The 18,049-nt window shown below is 41.8% G+C and overlaps 1 protein-coding gene and 1 long non-coding RNA gene across 8 annotated transcripts in view; one reads left to right on the top strand and one right to left on the bottom strand.

The window, feature by feature from the left end:
* Positions 1-11,669, bottom strand: part of INTS6 (integrator complex subunit 6) — a 49,766-nt gene extending 38,097 nt beyond the window's left edge. For 4 of the 7 annotated variants that reach the window (XM_062618942.1, XM_062618940.1, XM_062618937.1 and 1 more), the window contains exons 1-3: positions 11,107-11,645; positions 10,793-10,870; positions 9,837-9,986 (exon numbers count right to left, since the gene is read on the bottom strand). In XM_062618942.1, the coding sequence (XP_062474926.1) occupies positions 9,837-9,986; positions 10,793-10,870; positions 11,107-11,217 (339 nt within the window). In that variant the 5' untranslated portion in view covers positions 11,218-11,645. Of the gene's footprint in view, positions 1-9,836; positions 9,987-10,384; positions 10,555-10,792; positions 10,871-11,106 lie in introns of those variants that run through there. The other 3 variants (XM_062618939.1, XM_062618938.1, XM_062618941.1) reach the window with 3 other exon arrangements.
* Positions 11,670-12,024: 355 nt separating this feature from the next.
* LOC134163790 (uncharacterized) lies at positions 12,025-13,975 on the top strand. The gene is made up of 2 exons (XR_009964847.1): positions 12,025-12,092; positions 13,107-13,975. It is a non-coding gene; the product is annotated as an uncharacterized LOC134163790 (long non-coding RNA).
* Positions 13,976-18,049: the final 4,074 nt, after the last annotated feature.

The raw sequence follows: 18,049 nt of genomic DNA, 5'->3' as shown, positions 1-18,049 counted from the left end.
CAAGCCTGAGCTTGCAAGTTTGTTTTCTATAGGCAATGATTTCATTGCATATCCATCTTGAAATGTGCAGCAAAAAAAATTGTCTGTGCTTAGTATCATTTTTATAGATGCTTGTAACCACACATTCTGGGTTTCCAAGTCTGGCACTGAATGTACTGCTTAAAAACTATTTAATTGTGCAACTTTAGTCATATTGGAATTCTAGTCAGAAAGTTTGTGCTTAAAAGCAAAAACAAACTAAGAGCAAGAAAAAAAAAAAACAAGAAAAAACACCAAACCAAAACAACAAAAAAGCAACACAAAGCAGCCTGGAGTCTCAATGCAAGAAATCATTATTTTTGAGTGCAAAACCTCCATATCAAATAGCGCACATGTGAAAACAGACGGGATGTGTGTCAAGAAAGCATTTGTAGACTACATTCATAATGAACAATAAAGGAATGATGAATACATAGTAGGATTTACTAAGACAAACTTAAAACATCAAGATACACTGATGTCTTCATGTGCTTGAATCACAGAGTTCCCAACATTACTAAGTCACTGAGTTTCAAAAATACCAGTTTAAAAGGTTTGTCCTGTTTCTTTCATCTAGGAGCAAATTTAATTGAGTTCTAAATAACGTATTATATAAGTGATAACTTCTTGATTAACTTCTAAGTGCTCCAATTTAGATGAGGTCCTTGGTAAGTTTCAAAAACAATTCAGTCCTTGAATCTTTCACAACCCTGACATCCTTACAAAGAAAAAACAACAAAGTTCATACATAGAATGGACTCCATACATAGCGAATTCCAGCAAGTGAAGAAAACATTTGAAACACGTAGCACTGATGTGACAGATACATGATAATCCCCAAAAGGAAAGAATTTTAACTTGTCCTTACATTAATTAAAATACATAAACAGCAAAGCAACCGTGATCACAACTTTCACCTTAAGTGAATAGAAATTGTCACTTAAAAACAGATGCAACTTATCAGTTAGTTACAAATTATTAAATGAATCACTACTGGAATCATCTGAAATTGGATAAATCAACCAACAAAACCTGGTGGTTTCCAAAGTTATTTGACTGAATACAGCAAATGCAACCTCCTAAAAACAGGTTAGATTTAGCTTAAAAGAAAAAAAAAATCTAAAATATACATCCACACCAAACAGGACTTTAAAGTCAACCCCAAAGAATCTGGGTTTAAAGATGATTTTGGTCATATTTCCTAAAAATATTTCTGAATGTTTTATTCCAAAAATAACTGACCTTGTCAAACCTTGGATCAAGTCCCTAATTACTGCAGCCTTTCTGCTTCACAGCAATGACTTTACATAGCTGGTCCTGGCTCAGTCAGTGCAATTCACAGTGCAAAGCTAGGCCTCTGTTCTCCCTATAACTAGAAGGGTAATGAATGTCACAGTTGCCAGCAAGCTGATTTGGGAGAACACAAAAACCAAACAAGCAAATAAACAATGAGGGGGAAAGACAAAGAGTGAGTTGTATACAAAATTCTCCCCACCTTTTTAGGGGTTATCAGTCCAGAGTACTGACAAGCTGACTGAAAGTAGCTTACTGACTCATGAACATAGGCCAATTCTTCTGAATAACATCCGAAGACTTCCCCACAACTCCCTTCCAGAGTTTATTACCACTACATCAGGAGCAACTTGGCTGTTTTAAAACAGATTTTGAATCACCACAGTTCACAGTCCAGCTTATTAAGGATCTGAATCGATCACTGACTTATTTCACTACATGAAGTCATACAACTTGAAGCAAGTTTGGCACAATGATCACAGGAAGCCTTAAGTTCAGGATCAGAGTAGGCAACTAGGCTGAATGTGTCTTACATATAGATGCATACAGTCAAGTCAGCATCCTGGGATTCAAACCTGTGGGTGCATAATGGTGGAAGAAAACAGTGGCCTCTTTACTCTCATTCTGTATGCTGAGCATACAAAAAAAAAATGTCAGTGCTCTAAACTGATTTGAATGATAAATATTCAGGATTTGTTCAATGTAACTTTTTGGCTCAAGGAGATGTTGACAAAATGCACAATGTATTTAGGTAATTTATCCTCATATATTATTGTTAGACAAAATCAGATTAACATCCTGCTCTCCACAATCAATAGCAGCTAAATGTAGATAGAAAATAAAAGAAACAAACCACTATAAATTAGGGAGATGGGAGTGGCTACACTAAGCAGTCACCAAGTGCGATTATACAGGTAAAAGTTTCCTGGCAAAGTCAACAAGACAGTAAGCATTATCTTCAATGTGTATGCCCCTAAATCACTGTCATTTACACGGCAGTTCCTGCTAGGTCAGTCTTCTAAAAGACCTCCAATGTTAGAACCATGGAACTATGCTAGACATAATTAACACTTACTTACCCACTATTCTAGGTATCTACCACTACAGTGCTGCAAGATCCACACTTACCACCCATATTAGAATAACTAGAGTAGGACAAGATTTCATCTCATACAACCAGAAGTCTTGCCTACTCCATGCTCCAGTCTGAGTCATTCAAGGTTCTTGACTAAGGCTGGTGTCGTAACTTGCACCCATCAACTTCTTTAACCGTCTATTTTAATTCAGCTGTAGGCATTAACCTAGTTTCCCCACTGGAAAAATTTAGGCTTAAATCTATAGTGGACTGTAGATTTATGTGAGGTAGAGCAAATCAATTAACTGAGGCTGGGACACTACCTCTAGAATGAAAAAAACAGGTGCTTAGATAACAGATACTTGATTTCTCCTTAATGTTAAGACTGAAATTGCCTATGCAATGTATTTTTGAAAAATCTAGTTGATCAGGGGCCAACTGTATGGTACCAAAGCTATTATTTTTGTTTCCTTTTTTTTTTTAATAAATTATACAGGCAATAATAAATAACCTGAAATCATCTTTGTAGTCAATATACAGAATATACATAGTAAAAAATATGCTGGTACATATAAAATACTTCATGAATGTGTGATATTCTTTGTAGGCATCATAGGATCACCAGAAATCTCTTATGGCTCACAGGCTAGTCCACTTCAAAAAATCAAGGATCTTTCAATACATATGGAAGATTTACCCTAAATACACATATAAACATTAACTCCTATCTGCAGTATCAGTTTCTCTTTGAATGAGTGAAACTGGCCTACACTTTTGACAATTAAAATCAGCACCGTAACCACACAATGCAAACTGGATGTTTGATAAGAGTTCTGCATTAGCTAGATATTAGCACTCACAAATGAGATTAAATTCCAAACTGTTGCATAAACAAGAGATGAAACCAACCTGAAAAAAGGGACAGACAACACAATGTTGAGTAACACAACAGGAAGTGGAAATATTAATATGTTCTTTAAGTGGGAGATGCACATACGAGGATATTCTATGAACTAGAAGTCTCACTATGCTGTTAAACGTACAGAATGAACTACAAGAAAAAAAAGCAACAGCAGGCAAGACTCTCAAGCAAGACAATCATAGTTTCAACTGAGGCTCAGCCGAATTAAAATTCAGGCACATATACAAATATGTTCTTCCCTTCAAACATCAGAGAAATAGACTGTCTACAACAGAAACCCAAAACTGGATGTAACTATTCAGTAAGAAAAGTAAAAATTAGCCTAAAGAAAATAACTATAGCAATGGAAATACTGGGGGGGGGGGGGGGGGGGTTATAAAAAATACTTGGGCTTCACAAGATAACCAACTCCTGGCTCTTCATGTATTTGCTTTGCCTCCCTGAGAATTGACTGTGTTGATGCAGATACAATTCAAAAAGACAAGAATACTGCAACTATGGAACACATACCTTTAAGCACCCAAATAAAGCTAATATATCTAAGGACTCTATAATGGCCTGAAGCAACTAAACTGTTCCAGATACAAAGTCAAACCAAGGGATAAAATTGTGGCACTCCTAACTGTCCTCAGCCTTTCTCTGATGACTTTTAGCAAATCCAAGAGTATCAGTCAGAAACAGACATCTATATAATTTGCTTAAGCTTTGGCAGCATGACTGTGCTCACCTGACCCCTAAAATCAAAGCCACAAGGAACATGCTACAGGGCCGCCCCTTCCAAATCAATTTTATTGAAATACTGAGCACTTTAAGATTCAAAGTAGTCAAAGATTATTTGATATTCAGAACATGACAAAGTATCTTACTTCTTTCTGCTAATTCTAATAATTTTCATTGGAAAAAATCAAGTACCTTTTGTAAGCTTGTTTTAACTTTTTAATTCTTCTTTCAAAAAATGCTAAATTAGAAGTAGACAAGTGATTTTATGAACACTCAAGTCTGATGTGACCGAGACTTTCAATGAACTTTGTTGCGCTGGGAAAGCTGAAAGGCATGCAGTTGCACTTCATAACATGAAAAAACACTTGCAGCAATGCCTGCCATAGCTTTCATTAAAGGATACTATAAAACAAAGCTAACTAAAATCCCAACATTTTAAGAGTAGACAAGATGGTGTGTTTAAATGTTACAGCCTAAAAAGTATAAATTGGAAGCAATATGCTTGATTTCGTCATGTAGGAGGTGAGAAAGACTGACTTTCACCAGCACCTCACATACAGATCTTTGACATTAACAGGCGTATAGGTTTACATGAAAACCATTCCTATTCTACAGAAAACAGGAGACTATAAGAAATCCTCCTATAAGTATTTCTGCCATTACCATGCTTAAACTTGCTGCTTTCCACTGTCTTAAATTCTCACATTTGGTTTTGTTGGAGAAGGGCAGGGGGAAGATAATAGGAGAGCTACTCAAGAAGAGCAAACCCCGGCCTCTACCAGCAAGAGAAGCAAACTCCCTGTGCAACTGTGCCAGCATGACAAAGCAGGAAATGCTAACCTAAACTTTGGTTCCAAATTTGGATGCACACTCAACAGAGGCCATTCCAGTGCAATGCTTATGACCTCAGAATGCCAAGACAAAAGTCATGCTCAAAGGATTTTGACTTTTCAAAGCAAGGAAATCCAGCAGCAAGTCTCAAAAAAACAATGGAAAAATGAAATTGCTCAACAGTTTAAAGAAAGCAGAACATATCACCGCAAAAGCATAACGTGTGCAAAGTTAGGGAACAACATTTCATATGTATGATTGTTAGGGTTTTTTTTTAAGCTCAGCAGATCTTACACACATGTAAGCACATAAGTAAGGAGTAAGTCTGCAAGGTGTTACTTAAAAACAAAGCTCCTGTGTGCCTGCAAGCCCTATTAAGACTTGGTCTCCTAGGTATACTATTTACATATATTTGGAATACTACAGTACTTAAGCACTCATGGGAAAGCATGCTGATGTTTACTGACCAACACTAAGTTTTATTGTGTGAACACACCAGCAATACTGCTACTGTAGTTACAAATGGGTCTAACCATATATTCAGAGAGAATTATAAAGTAGCAATTACACTAAGATTGTACTGTTTGATGGTCACACACAGTATGAATAAAACACTTGGAAAAAAAAAAACCAAACCAAAATAAAAAACTGTGGCAATGTCATTATACACAGGACACCTTCCAATTTCCAGGTCAGAAATAGGTCTTTCCAGACCTTAGCTATTTTTCAGTTCCTAAAATATTCTTAATTGGTTGAATTCCATTTGGGTTTTAGTTTGTCTCAAAATGCCTTAATTATGCTTTTGTATGTATATGAAACAGTGCAGAAAAACAAGCTTTCACCAAAACTGCACACAGCCTGGCAAGTCATCAAAACAGTGTTTCTTATATTAGTCCAGATCCAGAGAGGACCTTATTCCTTGCTGTGAATGAAAAAACCTATCCCAAGTCCACTTGGATTACAGAAACATTACAGTCTGTTTCTCTGTTTCAAAGCAACTAATTTAGCATGTCCTTTTGTTTAAAAGTCAAACTCATCTCTAAGCCAGTTTTACCATATCAATAATTATGATGCTGAAGAATATGTGCAAGATACCCTAGTGAGATAAAAAGCTCATAAAAAGCTTATGTTATTGAACAGTGCTGTTTCTAGCTGTGACACTAAAATGAAATTTCAGCCTGAAAAATTCTGGAAAAATACCTTGATATATCAACTGAACCACTTTGAAATCTGCTCAGGTAAGTACATTTTATCCTTCCAAAACCTCATTCTATCCAATACTGCTGAAAAAAAAAAAAAAATAGACCCTCATTGCACAAATAACAAAAGGCAAGGTGAAATACATGGGGCATCAGAGAATCAAGAGCTTTAGTAATTTTAAGCATGCATCAGATTCAAGTTTTGATAGTGTTGTGTTGATGCTTTGCATGCATCGAAACAACACTGATATATATTTGCCGACCTTAGATTCACAGCTCAGTCTTAGAAACTTCACTACAAACAGCAAATAACTCAAGTACATAGATGGCCCAATTCAACCACTTGTTTACACTTTTACTGTACTATAAAAATAGCTGTTTTCTGTTTCCACAGAAAGACATTATTAGTATCTAACCTTTCCATCCACTGTAACACATTTGCCTCACTCAAAAATATTTAATTAAATTGTGACTACACATGTGCTGCTGAACAAACCATAGCTGCAAGATTTAAGAGTGTATTCCAAGAGGACAGAAAATCTGCTAGTAAAAGGCTTGGTATTTCAGACTAACTGAAACAATGGGGAAGCTGAACTGGGGAAAAGTCAATCAGCCAAGTGCAAACTGGGCTAATGAAGTACAATGGTTGGTTTTTTTTTTTGTCATATGACAGTGAGCTCTTGCTGAATTTAATGTGTTTAAATTGCTTTTTTCCTGAAGACATCCAAATCCTGTATTTTTAACTAAGCTTTCTTTAAAAACGCAGAAAGCAAAGAGCACCACTATTTTTAGCAAACGCTATAACCTCACACCCTATGTGAAGGTTCATTCTTCTGCTACCATAACAAGCACAAAGCATACTACAGGTGAAAAAGCCTATAACTATTGCTGGACTCAAGTATTATAATACAGAATTTATCCGAAAGTGCTGCAAAAATTAAAGGAACAGTCACCTTAAAACATGTGCACTTTCCAAAATCTTTTGCTGCCAAAAAATCTTTCACAAAAACATGGATCTAATGACCTTAGGGTCAACAAAGGGTTTATAAAACCATACCATAGCATTAGTATCAGAAAAAACTTCGAAGTCTTCCAGGTTCTTGACAACTTAAATGTGTTGACAGTATCTCTTTAAGAGCTGAATGTAAGATACTGTGACCAGCTAATACAGCTGTACACTTGGTAACTCAATCTTCATGAACAACTGAGTCAGTGCTTATTTACTAAAAAAGCAGTATGATAAAGACTCATATTAAAAATCCAAACATTAATGTTGCAAGAAAAGATGAAGCAGGAGATTTTCCTCACTTTCAGAATGACAGTTCAGCCATCACTCTTGTGCAGGAAGTCAGCTGATGAAGAACTCTGGTCTACTTTGAAAGAAATCAAGTATAGTGAGTCACGCTGCCATTTAAACAAACAGTTCATACTCAGCTGGGGGACAACACACGATGCTTGTGTCTTTATGTTCTGTGACATAACCACACAACCTCATCAAGCTCGGATCATGTCTTATCATTAGTACGTATAATAAAATCCTCTTTTACAGTTTCTACATAGGAAACAATTGGACCTTAGCAAATATCTCAAAAGTTTGTCAATACAACAAAAAACAATCATGATAGTCAAAAGATGTTAAGCCAGAGAAATTTTCCAGAGAAAAGCTTAAGAAAAGTTAGGATTTATTACTACTTTATATAATACTACAACTAAGATCATCTAAACATTGTCTTTTTGTAAAATTATCTTCTCCTCCCACTCCAAGACAACCACTCTTCAAACACGTCTGCTGTATTTTAGCTAACTACTATTTTATGGTCCTAACATTTGTAGCTGCTTTAAAAAAAAAAAAAGTGAATAACCCCTTTATGTTCTGAGTGAAAAATATTTCAAATGCAACTGAGCATTCTGGTCACTGTCATTATCCTGATTTTTTAAGTTTCTTACAGCATGTTCTTTTAAATACCCATTTATATTGAGCAAATTTGAGGTAGCAGACATGAACAACAGCAAGTTGACAAGATAATGTGACATAATGCTCAAAGGCCAATGTGAACTTGAGGAAAGTTAACTGCTCTGGATCTCATCCTGCCAGCACCAAAGGAACATTTAAGTGCTCCAGAATTTGATCTGGTTTACAAAAAAATGCTACTTTGATTAGTACAGCCAAAATGGCGCCTGTGACTTCAGCAGCAGATGACCTGGCATTTGCAATATATTCATCTATTTTTGAAGATGCTAAAAAAAGAGTTAGAAATCCTATTTAGTCACCTGACAGCACATGTGAACACCTCTTCAACAGCCAGTTCCACATGTGGAATAGAGCAAAAAACATGCAATAGGCAAGGATGGGTTCAAGCCCAGGCTGAGACTTGTAACCAAAAGATCAGACAAAATCATTGCTCCACAGACAAAAGAGCAGCTATCTGCAGTAATGAACACTGCCAGTGAGTCAAAACAGTATGACAACTCAACTGCCCACTTGATTGAGTAGCTGAGCACAGCTGGTTCACTTGGAGGAAATTATATGACATGGGTTTAATTAGAATATTGTAATTATCAGTAGCAATGGGAAAGAGCAAGTATTTTATGTGTGCCTACAGTGGTATGTGTTCAACAAAGCTTTGTATAGCTCATGTAACCAAACAAAACCATCAGAAAATGGGAAAGATTAGCACACAGATGTAAAAGAGGACAGCAGATGGTAATAGAAAAAAAAACAAGAAAATAAAACACAACCATGTGTGGAACTAGCTTTGCTTTTTCTTCCCTAAAGTTTCATCACTAAACTGGCATTTTAAAAACATTTAGGCTCACTTGATCACCTGGTGGCAAAGCCATACAATGCAACATGAGACACGGAAATTTCCTTCCCAAACAAACACGGTGTTATCACACAAACTGACTGGTTTGGAAACAAGTGGAGGGAGGAAGGGGACTTATTTTCAAAACCCTATTCCCATGTTAAATACCAGGAGCAGTAACACCTCCTCAAATAGTAGAGGGAGCATTACATAAGAACAAGCAAAACTGGGAAATTTAAGTTATTACATCCCATGTGAAAAATACACTATATACTTTGCCCAATACTAATAATGTTCCTTATAAAAAAATCCAGGGTTTGATCCAGTGCCAGAAAGAACTGGATACACTTCCTAAAACATGTTTCACCTACAGTTTCAGTCTTTTAGCAACTCATACTACTGAGCAAGAGAATGCTGGCCCACCCCTCAAATGAAGTTCTGCTTATAAAGGGAAAGCTGCAATATAGACACTAGAAAAGCACAGCTTCTCAAGACTGATACAACAGGCAGGTTTATACAAATATATGAAAAGCTGCAATAAACTCATTGGAAAGAAAAGGTTTTGAAAATGTTGTGCTCTATTCTGTACTTTTGGACATGCCATGTTGTTAGACAAATGGCTCATCTCCCACACTGTATACAGCAGTGTATAGAGAAAGCAAAGTTTTCACTACCCCACCAGGCTCACCAGCTATGGATCTGAAACACAGTCTTCATACAAAGAAAAGACAAAGAGAATGTCAACTTGGGAGCTATGTCACAGTTTGCAAACTGAAGAATAACTTAAGTTTTGAAAAAGGAAGCTGGGTATCGAACTATAGCCAGCAACTGCATTTCTTCCAACTGTGAGTTCTGCTTACTTTTGAAGAAGCCCCCATACTGAGTATTTCATGAAGATGCCACTTAGGAAAACTACCTATTTTCTCTAGGAAGTCTGTGTTTTACAATTTTCCACCTATTAATAGTCAACCTACCTGCCCATAGTTGTCTATGCCAGTTACTAATCTATTTAAGTTTAATAAGTCAAAAGCTGTCCTTAGGGACTGGCCAAGAGTTGTGAGTCCTTCAGCCTGAAGGTTTTTCAGTTCATTCATAAACGTTGCATGGTTTTCCTTCCAGCCAGCCTGAAAAGAGAAATGTGAGAAGACTTATTCTCCAGACCCGAGCTTCGCTTTCCTGTGAGGCTACAATGTACCATCCTTGTCACATGCAGCTCATTACAAATGCTAACAAACCACCTTAAAAGTTATTAATAACATTCAGTGTTGCTCCATAAGGACTGGAAAGATTTACTTCTCTTAGATCCCCCCACCTATCCAACTTAGGTAGGTTTTGTATTGTTCCACAGGACAAATCTCGGCGAAGTCACAGATGCACGACCCTCACACCTATTTACACCGCTCTCGCACATCCTTTCCTAGACGGAAGCCAAACTGCGGTGCGAGCCGACCTCCAACAGGTTCACCGTCCCGTGTCATGCGGGCCCCCCGCCCCTTCCTCCCTCCCCACCCCCACGCGGTACGTCGGTCCGCCCCCCGCCCCGGCGGGGCTGAGGGAAGTGCCGTCCCCTTCCGAGTCCAGACTCTTCGGGCTGAAGTTGCTGCTTCCCCAGATCGCCCCTTCCAAGCTGAACTCTCCTTGGAGTTGCTGTCACTTCTCCCAACTTGAATAAATATCCCCCACAGTTCATTGCTGCTCGCACACACCACACAGGGAAAAAACGTCGGCCATGTTGATGTCAGCGCTGCCGCCGCCGCCGCCACGGGAGCCCGTGTGTGCCGCGCTGTCCCGGACCGCCGGCAGCATGGGCGACGCGATCGGGCGGGGGGGGGGGGGGGAGAACGCTTGCAGAGGACCGCGGCGGCGCGGAGGGGCCGGAAGGAAGCCGGGGGGAGCAGCGAGGGGGTGGGGAGGAGTGAGCGGGGGTTACCTTGATAGCGTAGGGAGGCTCCTCGAAAGTGACCAGCATGTACCTGTCTCCCCGGCTGGCCGGGTCCCGAGCTCGGAGCTGCGGCGCGGGGGACAAAGCAGAGGGTGAGCCGAGTGGCGGCGGCGCCGCCGGAGCCCCCCAGCTCGGCCCGGCCCTCCCGTCCCTGCCTGCCCGCACAACACACGCACGCACTCCCGCCCGCCCTCGCCCCGCGCCCCCGGCCCAGACAGCCCCCCGCGCCCTGCCTCCCCCTCCCCTCCCCGCGCAGTCACTCTCGCTCTCTCTCGCCTCCTCTCACAAGGCAGAGCCGGTACCTTCATGAAAGTCTCTACAGCGCCTTTGGCTATGTCCAGATAGGTGGTGCCCAGATGGGTGCGCTGGTTCATGGAGGCGGACGTGTCTATCAGGAAGAGTAAGATGGGCATAGTGCGGAGGGGCCGGCGGCCGGGCGGCTACATGGACAGCGGGCGGGGGGCTGAGGGGAGAACCGCGGGGCGGGGTGGGAAGGAGGGGAGAAGAGAAGAAGACGGGGACAGGAGAGGAGTAAGTGGCTGTGAGTGCTGTGCACGGGCAAGGGCGCGTCCCCGCTGCCCCTCTGCCGAGGCGGGGGGGAAGGGGGGACAGCCCTGCCTGCCCTGCCCTCCTTTGTGTGAGGGGCCTGCTCAGCCCGACACAGGCTGGTTTATGAAGGGAGAGGCGGATAGGGCTGCGCTGCTGCTAGCCTTCCCCCCACACCACCTTCCTCCACCGCCGCCCGCCCTCCCCTCCCCCTGTTGATGTTACTCAGAAGTTTCGGGCGGAGCAGCAGCAACCCCACCGCCCCGGCACTTTCTGTCTCTGACTGAGGCGCTTCCTCGCTCTCTGCCCGCTTTTAAAGCAGCCTGGGCAGGTCGGGGCCCGCCTCTGAAGGACACGTCCCGGCGCCACGTGACCACGTCTGGGCCCCGCCATAGGGCTCCCGGTAAACCGCCTCATTAGCATATTCAAACGACCGGGGTGGGGCGGGGCTCGGTAGCCGGAGCGGCTGAGGGAAGTGGGTGGTGGCAGAGTTCTGCCGCCGCGCAGGCGCAGTGGCGGGCGAGGTGGGGGAGAGGCCTGTCCCTCAGGCGGCAGCTTTCGGGCGGGGAGGAGGGGGCTCAGCTGTTGCGCAGGGGCTCTGCGGCGCCGCGGCCCATGGTGGCAGCGCCCTGCCCGAGTCGCCTGCTTTGGGGCGCGGCGGCGCTTGGGGAGAGAGCGGGGGAGGCCCCGGGGGAGCGCGGCCCCCCACGCGGCTGCTGAGGCCGTGACTCCGGCGCGGGCGGTGTGTCCCCGCTGGGAGCGGGCGGTGAGTCACGGGGGGATGGAGGAAGGGGGGGACCGGGCGCCGCGGCTCTCCTTGAGGCTGCGGGAAGGTGCCCAGCCCGCGGGGAGCCCCCGCCTGCTCTGGCCGATCCTGTCCTCTCCTCCAGCGTTCCTCCTTCCTCTTTTCGGGGGCCTGTACGGCGCTCAGGGGCCAACGCAGACGCTCAGGCTAGCGGGGACGGCCAGGGCAGCCTGAAACCCGCTGGATCAAGGCGGGCAGCATTTGCAGTATCCACTGGGTTTAGGACGTGGAAAAGTGTTTCGTTATCATTTAATGGTGAATTCCCAGAGACGTGGCCCAGCCTTTCACTCGATGCCTAGGGAAAAAGAAAAGCAAAAATAAAGTAAAAGGAAAAACAAAGTACTGGCTAGCCCTAGCTGTGACCTTTTCCCCTGCACACAGCCAGAGATTAACACTAATGTTTCTTTGATACATGTTACGTGAGGGCACTCCAAATATACTTCCTATAAATCGTCTCATCGGGGAATGTTTCCAACCAATTAATGACGAAGATTTCTGCTGTTTATTTGGTGGTTTGGGTTGCTTTTTCCCCAGCAGTTGAGTCTGCTGTTTCTGCTCTCATAGCCTTGGAGCAGTAACTCTGGAGCCATTTCTTAGCATAATCTGTTCAGTAGATTGCTCTGCTTCCTATCTGACTGATAATTTTTTTTTTCTCCTGATCCAGCCGATATGTGCCCACAGCCACTGCTTTAGAAGGTATGAAGCCATTTGTGCTCCTTCCTTCTCTCAAGGTAAAATTGGCAGTGTCCTGGTTTGATTCATCTTGTTATCCAGGCAAGATGTCTTGTCAGGCAAGAGCTGGTTTGGGCTTTTTTTTTTTTTTTTTTTTTTTAGGCTAATGAATGATTAGCATTTAGTCTCTAGGAAGAAGGAGGGACAGAATCCTGTTTCCATTACAGATTGGTATGCATTCTGTTGTCTGTGAGCAGCTTATTTTGGCTTTCCTGTCAGCACTGCACCTGTGACCTGTGCCATCCCTTCTCAGGCACTGGGCTGAAGTCAGGGACACCTCCTTTCAGCCCAGTTCACCATTCAAGGCACTAAGGAATCTCCAATCTCTGGAGATTCTCTGAGAGCTGGGAAGGCATTTTTGGAGCTAGTGCAGACTAAAATTCAGCAACTGGGTTTCTTTGGAAGCACCATTTTTTCCTATGAGTATTTCTCAGTGTAAATGCTTTTGGTGGTAAGAGTGGCCAGACTCACCCAGGTGCACCCAGGGGCTCTTGAGCTGCTTGCATCTTTCCAACAGTTCAGTGTCAGAGCCCCAGCAGTGATGGTGTGTCTTGTGACCAACAGCAGTGCTGTTTTGGTCCATGTTCTACTGGTTCGTCTGAACTCCTGCTCAGAGGAAGCAAGCCAGCAGGTGCCACAGAGGCCACCGCCAGTTTGCCCTGGAATCCAGCTGCATGCCAGCCCCCGTTACACAATAAAACATTTGGACTCTCAGACAGGCTTGGCTCACAGTCATTTTCCCTCTACAGAGGTGTTTTAGAACACCTTTCTTCCCCTCAGCTACCTACAGAAGTTGCAGCTCTTAAGGTCAGCAAGACTGGCTGCTACTGGAGTAGTAACTGTCTCCATAAAGTGGTGGGATTCAAGCTGTTAAGTAAAGGCTGCAGTGCAGTGCTGCGTTAACAAATCAGGCTTTGGGATTAGTAACATCATTTGGGAATAATGTTGAGTGAGTGTATGATACTGGCCTCTAGCTGGCTTCCTTTTAAATTTGAGATAGGCACCTTCTTCAGACACACCACCTTCTCTCCTGTTCATATGTTGCTGATATTTCATTGACTGTCTTAATAAAATCAGCATTACTTTTATGTGTTAAGCATCATGCATCTTCTTGGAGATTATCCTAAAAATAGGAAACTTCTGGAATGGCTCCTTCTCCAAAGTGCTGTAAAAAAAAAAGCATTTTAGAGTCCTTGCTGTACCAGGAAAATGTCATGGTAAAAGGTAGCCTGGGCCATGGAGGCTTCACATAAATCCTGGAGGGTAATTTGGAATTCTCAAGTAGTTTTGTTGCCAGTAAATGAAGGGGGGGGTGGGGGGGGTGGGATTACATGTTATCTCTTAGTGGTAGAATTAGGCAAAAACCAGCATGAATTCAGAATCAACTTTGAAAACTGCAAACTGTAGGCTGTAATTTTCTTACCAGAAGGTGGGACTGAAGCAGCTGGGCCTGCTGTACCCCTAGTCTCCTTAGTGATTATCACTAAAGGGAAAATCCCACAACAAAACTTTCACACAGTTCCAGTGGGATTTATAGAAGCAGAATCACTTTTCTGTGTGTATTTGCTTTTCACTGTTATCTTTGAAGCTGTTTGGAACATTCAGTTCTTCCTGCTCCTGTGCATCTTATATTAGATCCGTATTAGATCCCCTATAGGGCAGAATCAAGGCTGGGTGTGTGTTGTCTGCGGTAGGCATTAGTACTTTTCTGCTGGGAGCAGGCCAATTTGATTAATATTGAGAAAGATTCTTTTAAAGATAGATAATCAACCCAAGCCTTAAGTGTGTATCAGCCTCTTGATGTGAGAATCGTAATGGCTAGTGCTGCCATCAGAGTCAGATTTATAAATCTGTACAGGAGATTTGCTGTGAAGGAGCAAAACCCAGTGATATTAGTGCTTCTGCTTATTACTGGTAGAGCTGACACAGCTGAGCAGGGAGAGAGCTTGAGGCTGTCACTGAAAACAGATGCATCTTTCTTTGGTTTCAGCTTTTTTTTACATGGAGGGCAAAGTTATACCCCATGCGTGGTCTAAATGAGCCAGTTCCACCTTTTCTCCTAAAACTGGATGAATCATTTCAGCACAGCTTTGTCTGTAGGAATACTTTCGCTGTCCTGACAATACAAGAGATTCCAGATACTTCCGTACTGGTTTTGTTATTTATTGTGCATCCATGAGGAAATACAAATGTATATGTATGTCTAAGAATGCTCCTTTTATGATCTTCAGAATGGGCAGTGTCCATTTAGGGACAAATAAGATAGTATTTAAAATGCAAATTTCACTTTAAATTTGAAGGCTAAATTAATAAATGAAAAATCAAATAGACGTATGAAAATGCACCTAAAAAAATCATATGAGAAAGATGAAGAGCATTTTTGGCATAATTTGCTGTTGTGGTGGTTTTTTCCTTAAACAGTTTCTTCTCCCAGTTGATACCTGTGAGATTTTTTTGTCATCACATAGTGTTAGCCTTATTTTGTCCTAAATTGCAGGTGGAAATGGAAGATGTTATGGTTAAGACCTTCAAGCAGGTCTGAGAACTAAAATTGACAGTGTAACTTTTTTTTATTTATTTGCTTTCTCCTCAATTTGTTTCACAAATAATAGTTCAAAATCTTGGTGAGTCCAAGTTTTAATGACACAGGTAAATTTATCAGAGCTTCCTTTAGAATGCCATTCCACAGCCTTGTAGATTGTCATAATTGAACTTTTCCCTCTTTGAAAGTCTTTTATTTTCCATTTCCTGTTTTTATGTTGCTGCTTATCATTGAGGTATAACTCTTTATACAGCATTCTGAGTTTCAATTTATTATCTTTTAATACTTCTGTTACATTATGTTCACAGTTGGACCCAATCTTAAAGGTCTTTTCCAACCTAAATGATTTTCTGATTTGATGATTCCATTTAGTCTTCCTTTAGCCAAGTTCTGTGCATTCAACATGCTTTTTTTTGTAAATAAAAGTTTGTTATTCACTTGTCTGTGTATGTAGTACACAACACTTATATTTTGGGGGATTTTTTGGTTGGTTTTACTAGTTTCAGTTCAGTGGGTTTTGACCCTAATTTTTCTCTTTCTGTAATTGTTATCAAAGAGAAACTGATTTAATCTTATAATTCAGGTACCTTAGTTAAACTTATAAAGCTCATCCTAGACTGAGTAATCACTGAGAAGGCTGGGATCAGATAAGATGTAACACCAAAAAAATTCAGAAAAGTGCCATTAAGATAACTGTTTTTTATGTTCTCAGGTTTTTATGTTCTAGGGCTTTGACTGAGGATGCCTGTTTTTCTAACATTTCCAGAGGCAGCTGTTTTCCTTTGAAACTGTCTAGCACCTTTTAGAAGCCTGTAGTTTGGCTTCCCCAGCACCAGAGCACAGTGAAACTACATCCCTCTGCAGAACAATGACCTCTAAAAGAAAGTTGCATTCTGTCTCCTTTTGGCCCACCTTCAAAGACAGCCTCCTTTCCATTGTTCGTCCACCAGGAAACCCAGAGGATAGCCTTTGAAGCTTCCTAGGGATTTTTGTATTCCCTACCACCCCTCCAGTAATCCAAATCCCTTGCTGTTTCCTGGCTCAAGAGTTGGAGCTGCAGCAAACAGCAGTGTACCATCCCAGGGAAGAACAGTTAATGTGGAAATGCAAGGAAATGGGTATTATAGTACGCTGATATATTGTTTTCTAATTGTACAGGCTGAATGTGGGTACTGGAAGACCAAGTTCGTGAATATTTGTGAAGTACTTAAATTCGTCCAAATAAAGTTATAATAGAAGTGCACAATAAGATTATTTTCAGAGGAAAAACAAATCTCTGAGGACTATCTGTGCTGTGACAGCAGAAGTCAGTCAGTTAGTGATGGATAGGTTGCAAGGCACCTGAATAGAAGATAAGGAGGCTTCTGTCATTAAAATCAAACTGTATGCTTTCCCCTTAGTATTACTGGCCTTAGCTTGAAAGGTCTTCCTGGCTATGAGTTGTATTCATATGTATTTCACCGTGTTTAACAGAGCAGGACCTCTATCATATCTAGTACCATGGGGGAATATTAAATGTGACATGGAGAAAGCTGCTTAAAACAAACATTTCAAAATTACAGTTGTAATAAGGTAGCACATACGATAATTCAAATAGATTTGCAGTTCTTATACATGCTTACTTATATGTTACATTGCTCTTTTCAATTAAGGTAGAATTCTGGTCAAGAACAAAAACCCATCTCAGCTCTGGGCCTTTAAATTTATTCCCTCTCTTGGGTTTCTCAGCTGGCATGTCAAGGCCCAAAGAGAACAGAAGACACCGTCTAGCATACAAAGGTGACTTTACCTGTGGTTTTGAGATTATTTATTTATTTATTTATTTTTCTTTCTTTCCTTCTTCTTTTTGAACTTATTTCCCATCCTTGAGATGCTGGTAGTAGCAGGCAGCAGCAGTCCACTTGATTCCTGGTAACAACAGACTGCCCAGATAAATACTGGTAGAGTTCTCAGCTTCCCTCCAGCCTTTTAGGCCATGAAAACAGACAAAGTCTTCTGCATTTGCTAAAACAACGGGACTGAGAAGACCTTTGCTTATTATGCCAGGGGGGAAAAAACAACAAACCAACCTCTCTTGTCAGGATGGCCAGAGATAATCATAGAACAATATGTGTGGGAAAAGACCTTAAAGATCATCCATTTCCAACCCCCCCGCCATAGGCAGGGATACCTTCCACTAGACCAGGTTGATCAAAGCCCCATCCAACCTGGCTTTATAGTTACATCTATAATTTGAGAGAGATCATTTGTAGCAGGCCACCCTGGTTTTGTTTAGCTTTCTTGTAGCCCTGGTTAAAAGCTCCCACATGTGTGGTAGGGAGTTCATGCAGCCCTTCACACAAACACCTGTAACACAATGTTGCCATGCAGGCTCTCCTCAGGATGACAGGAACAGAACTGGAGTATTCTTTCCCCACACCACCACTTTTAAACAATCTTTCAGATGGTTGCTACATCCTTCCCTGGGAAGTTTTCCTGGCCGGTACCTGCTGTCCTGAGCAATTCCTTGTCATCGTTCCAGTGATGGCTTTTGTTCGTTCCTCCAAGCACTCCTTCTTGCCCACACTAAGAAGTTGCAGTAGCACCAGAAATCATATCCTTGCTGAAGTGCTGGACTCTC

Source organism: Pezoporus occidentalis, unplaced genomic scaffold (assembly GCF_034315485.1).
Source record: "Pezoporus occidentalis ecotype Australia unplaced genomic scaffold, CSIRO_AGI_Poc_V1 ctg207, whole genome shotgun sequence".
NCBI classification, from domain to species: Eukaryota; Metazoa; Chordata; class Aves; order Psittaciformes; family Psittacidae; genus Pezoporus; species Pezoporus occidentalis.
Note: the sequence above shows the minus strand (reverse complement) of the source record. Positions and strands in the feature narration are given on the sequence as shown.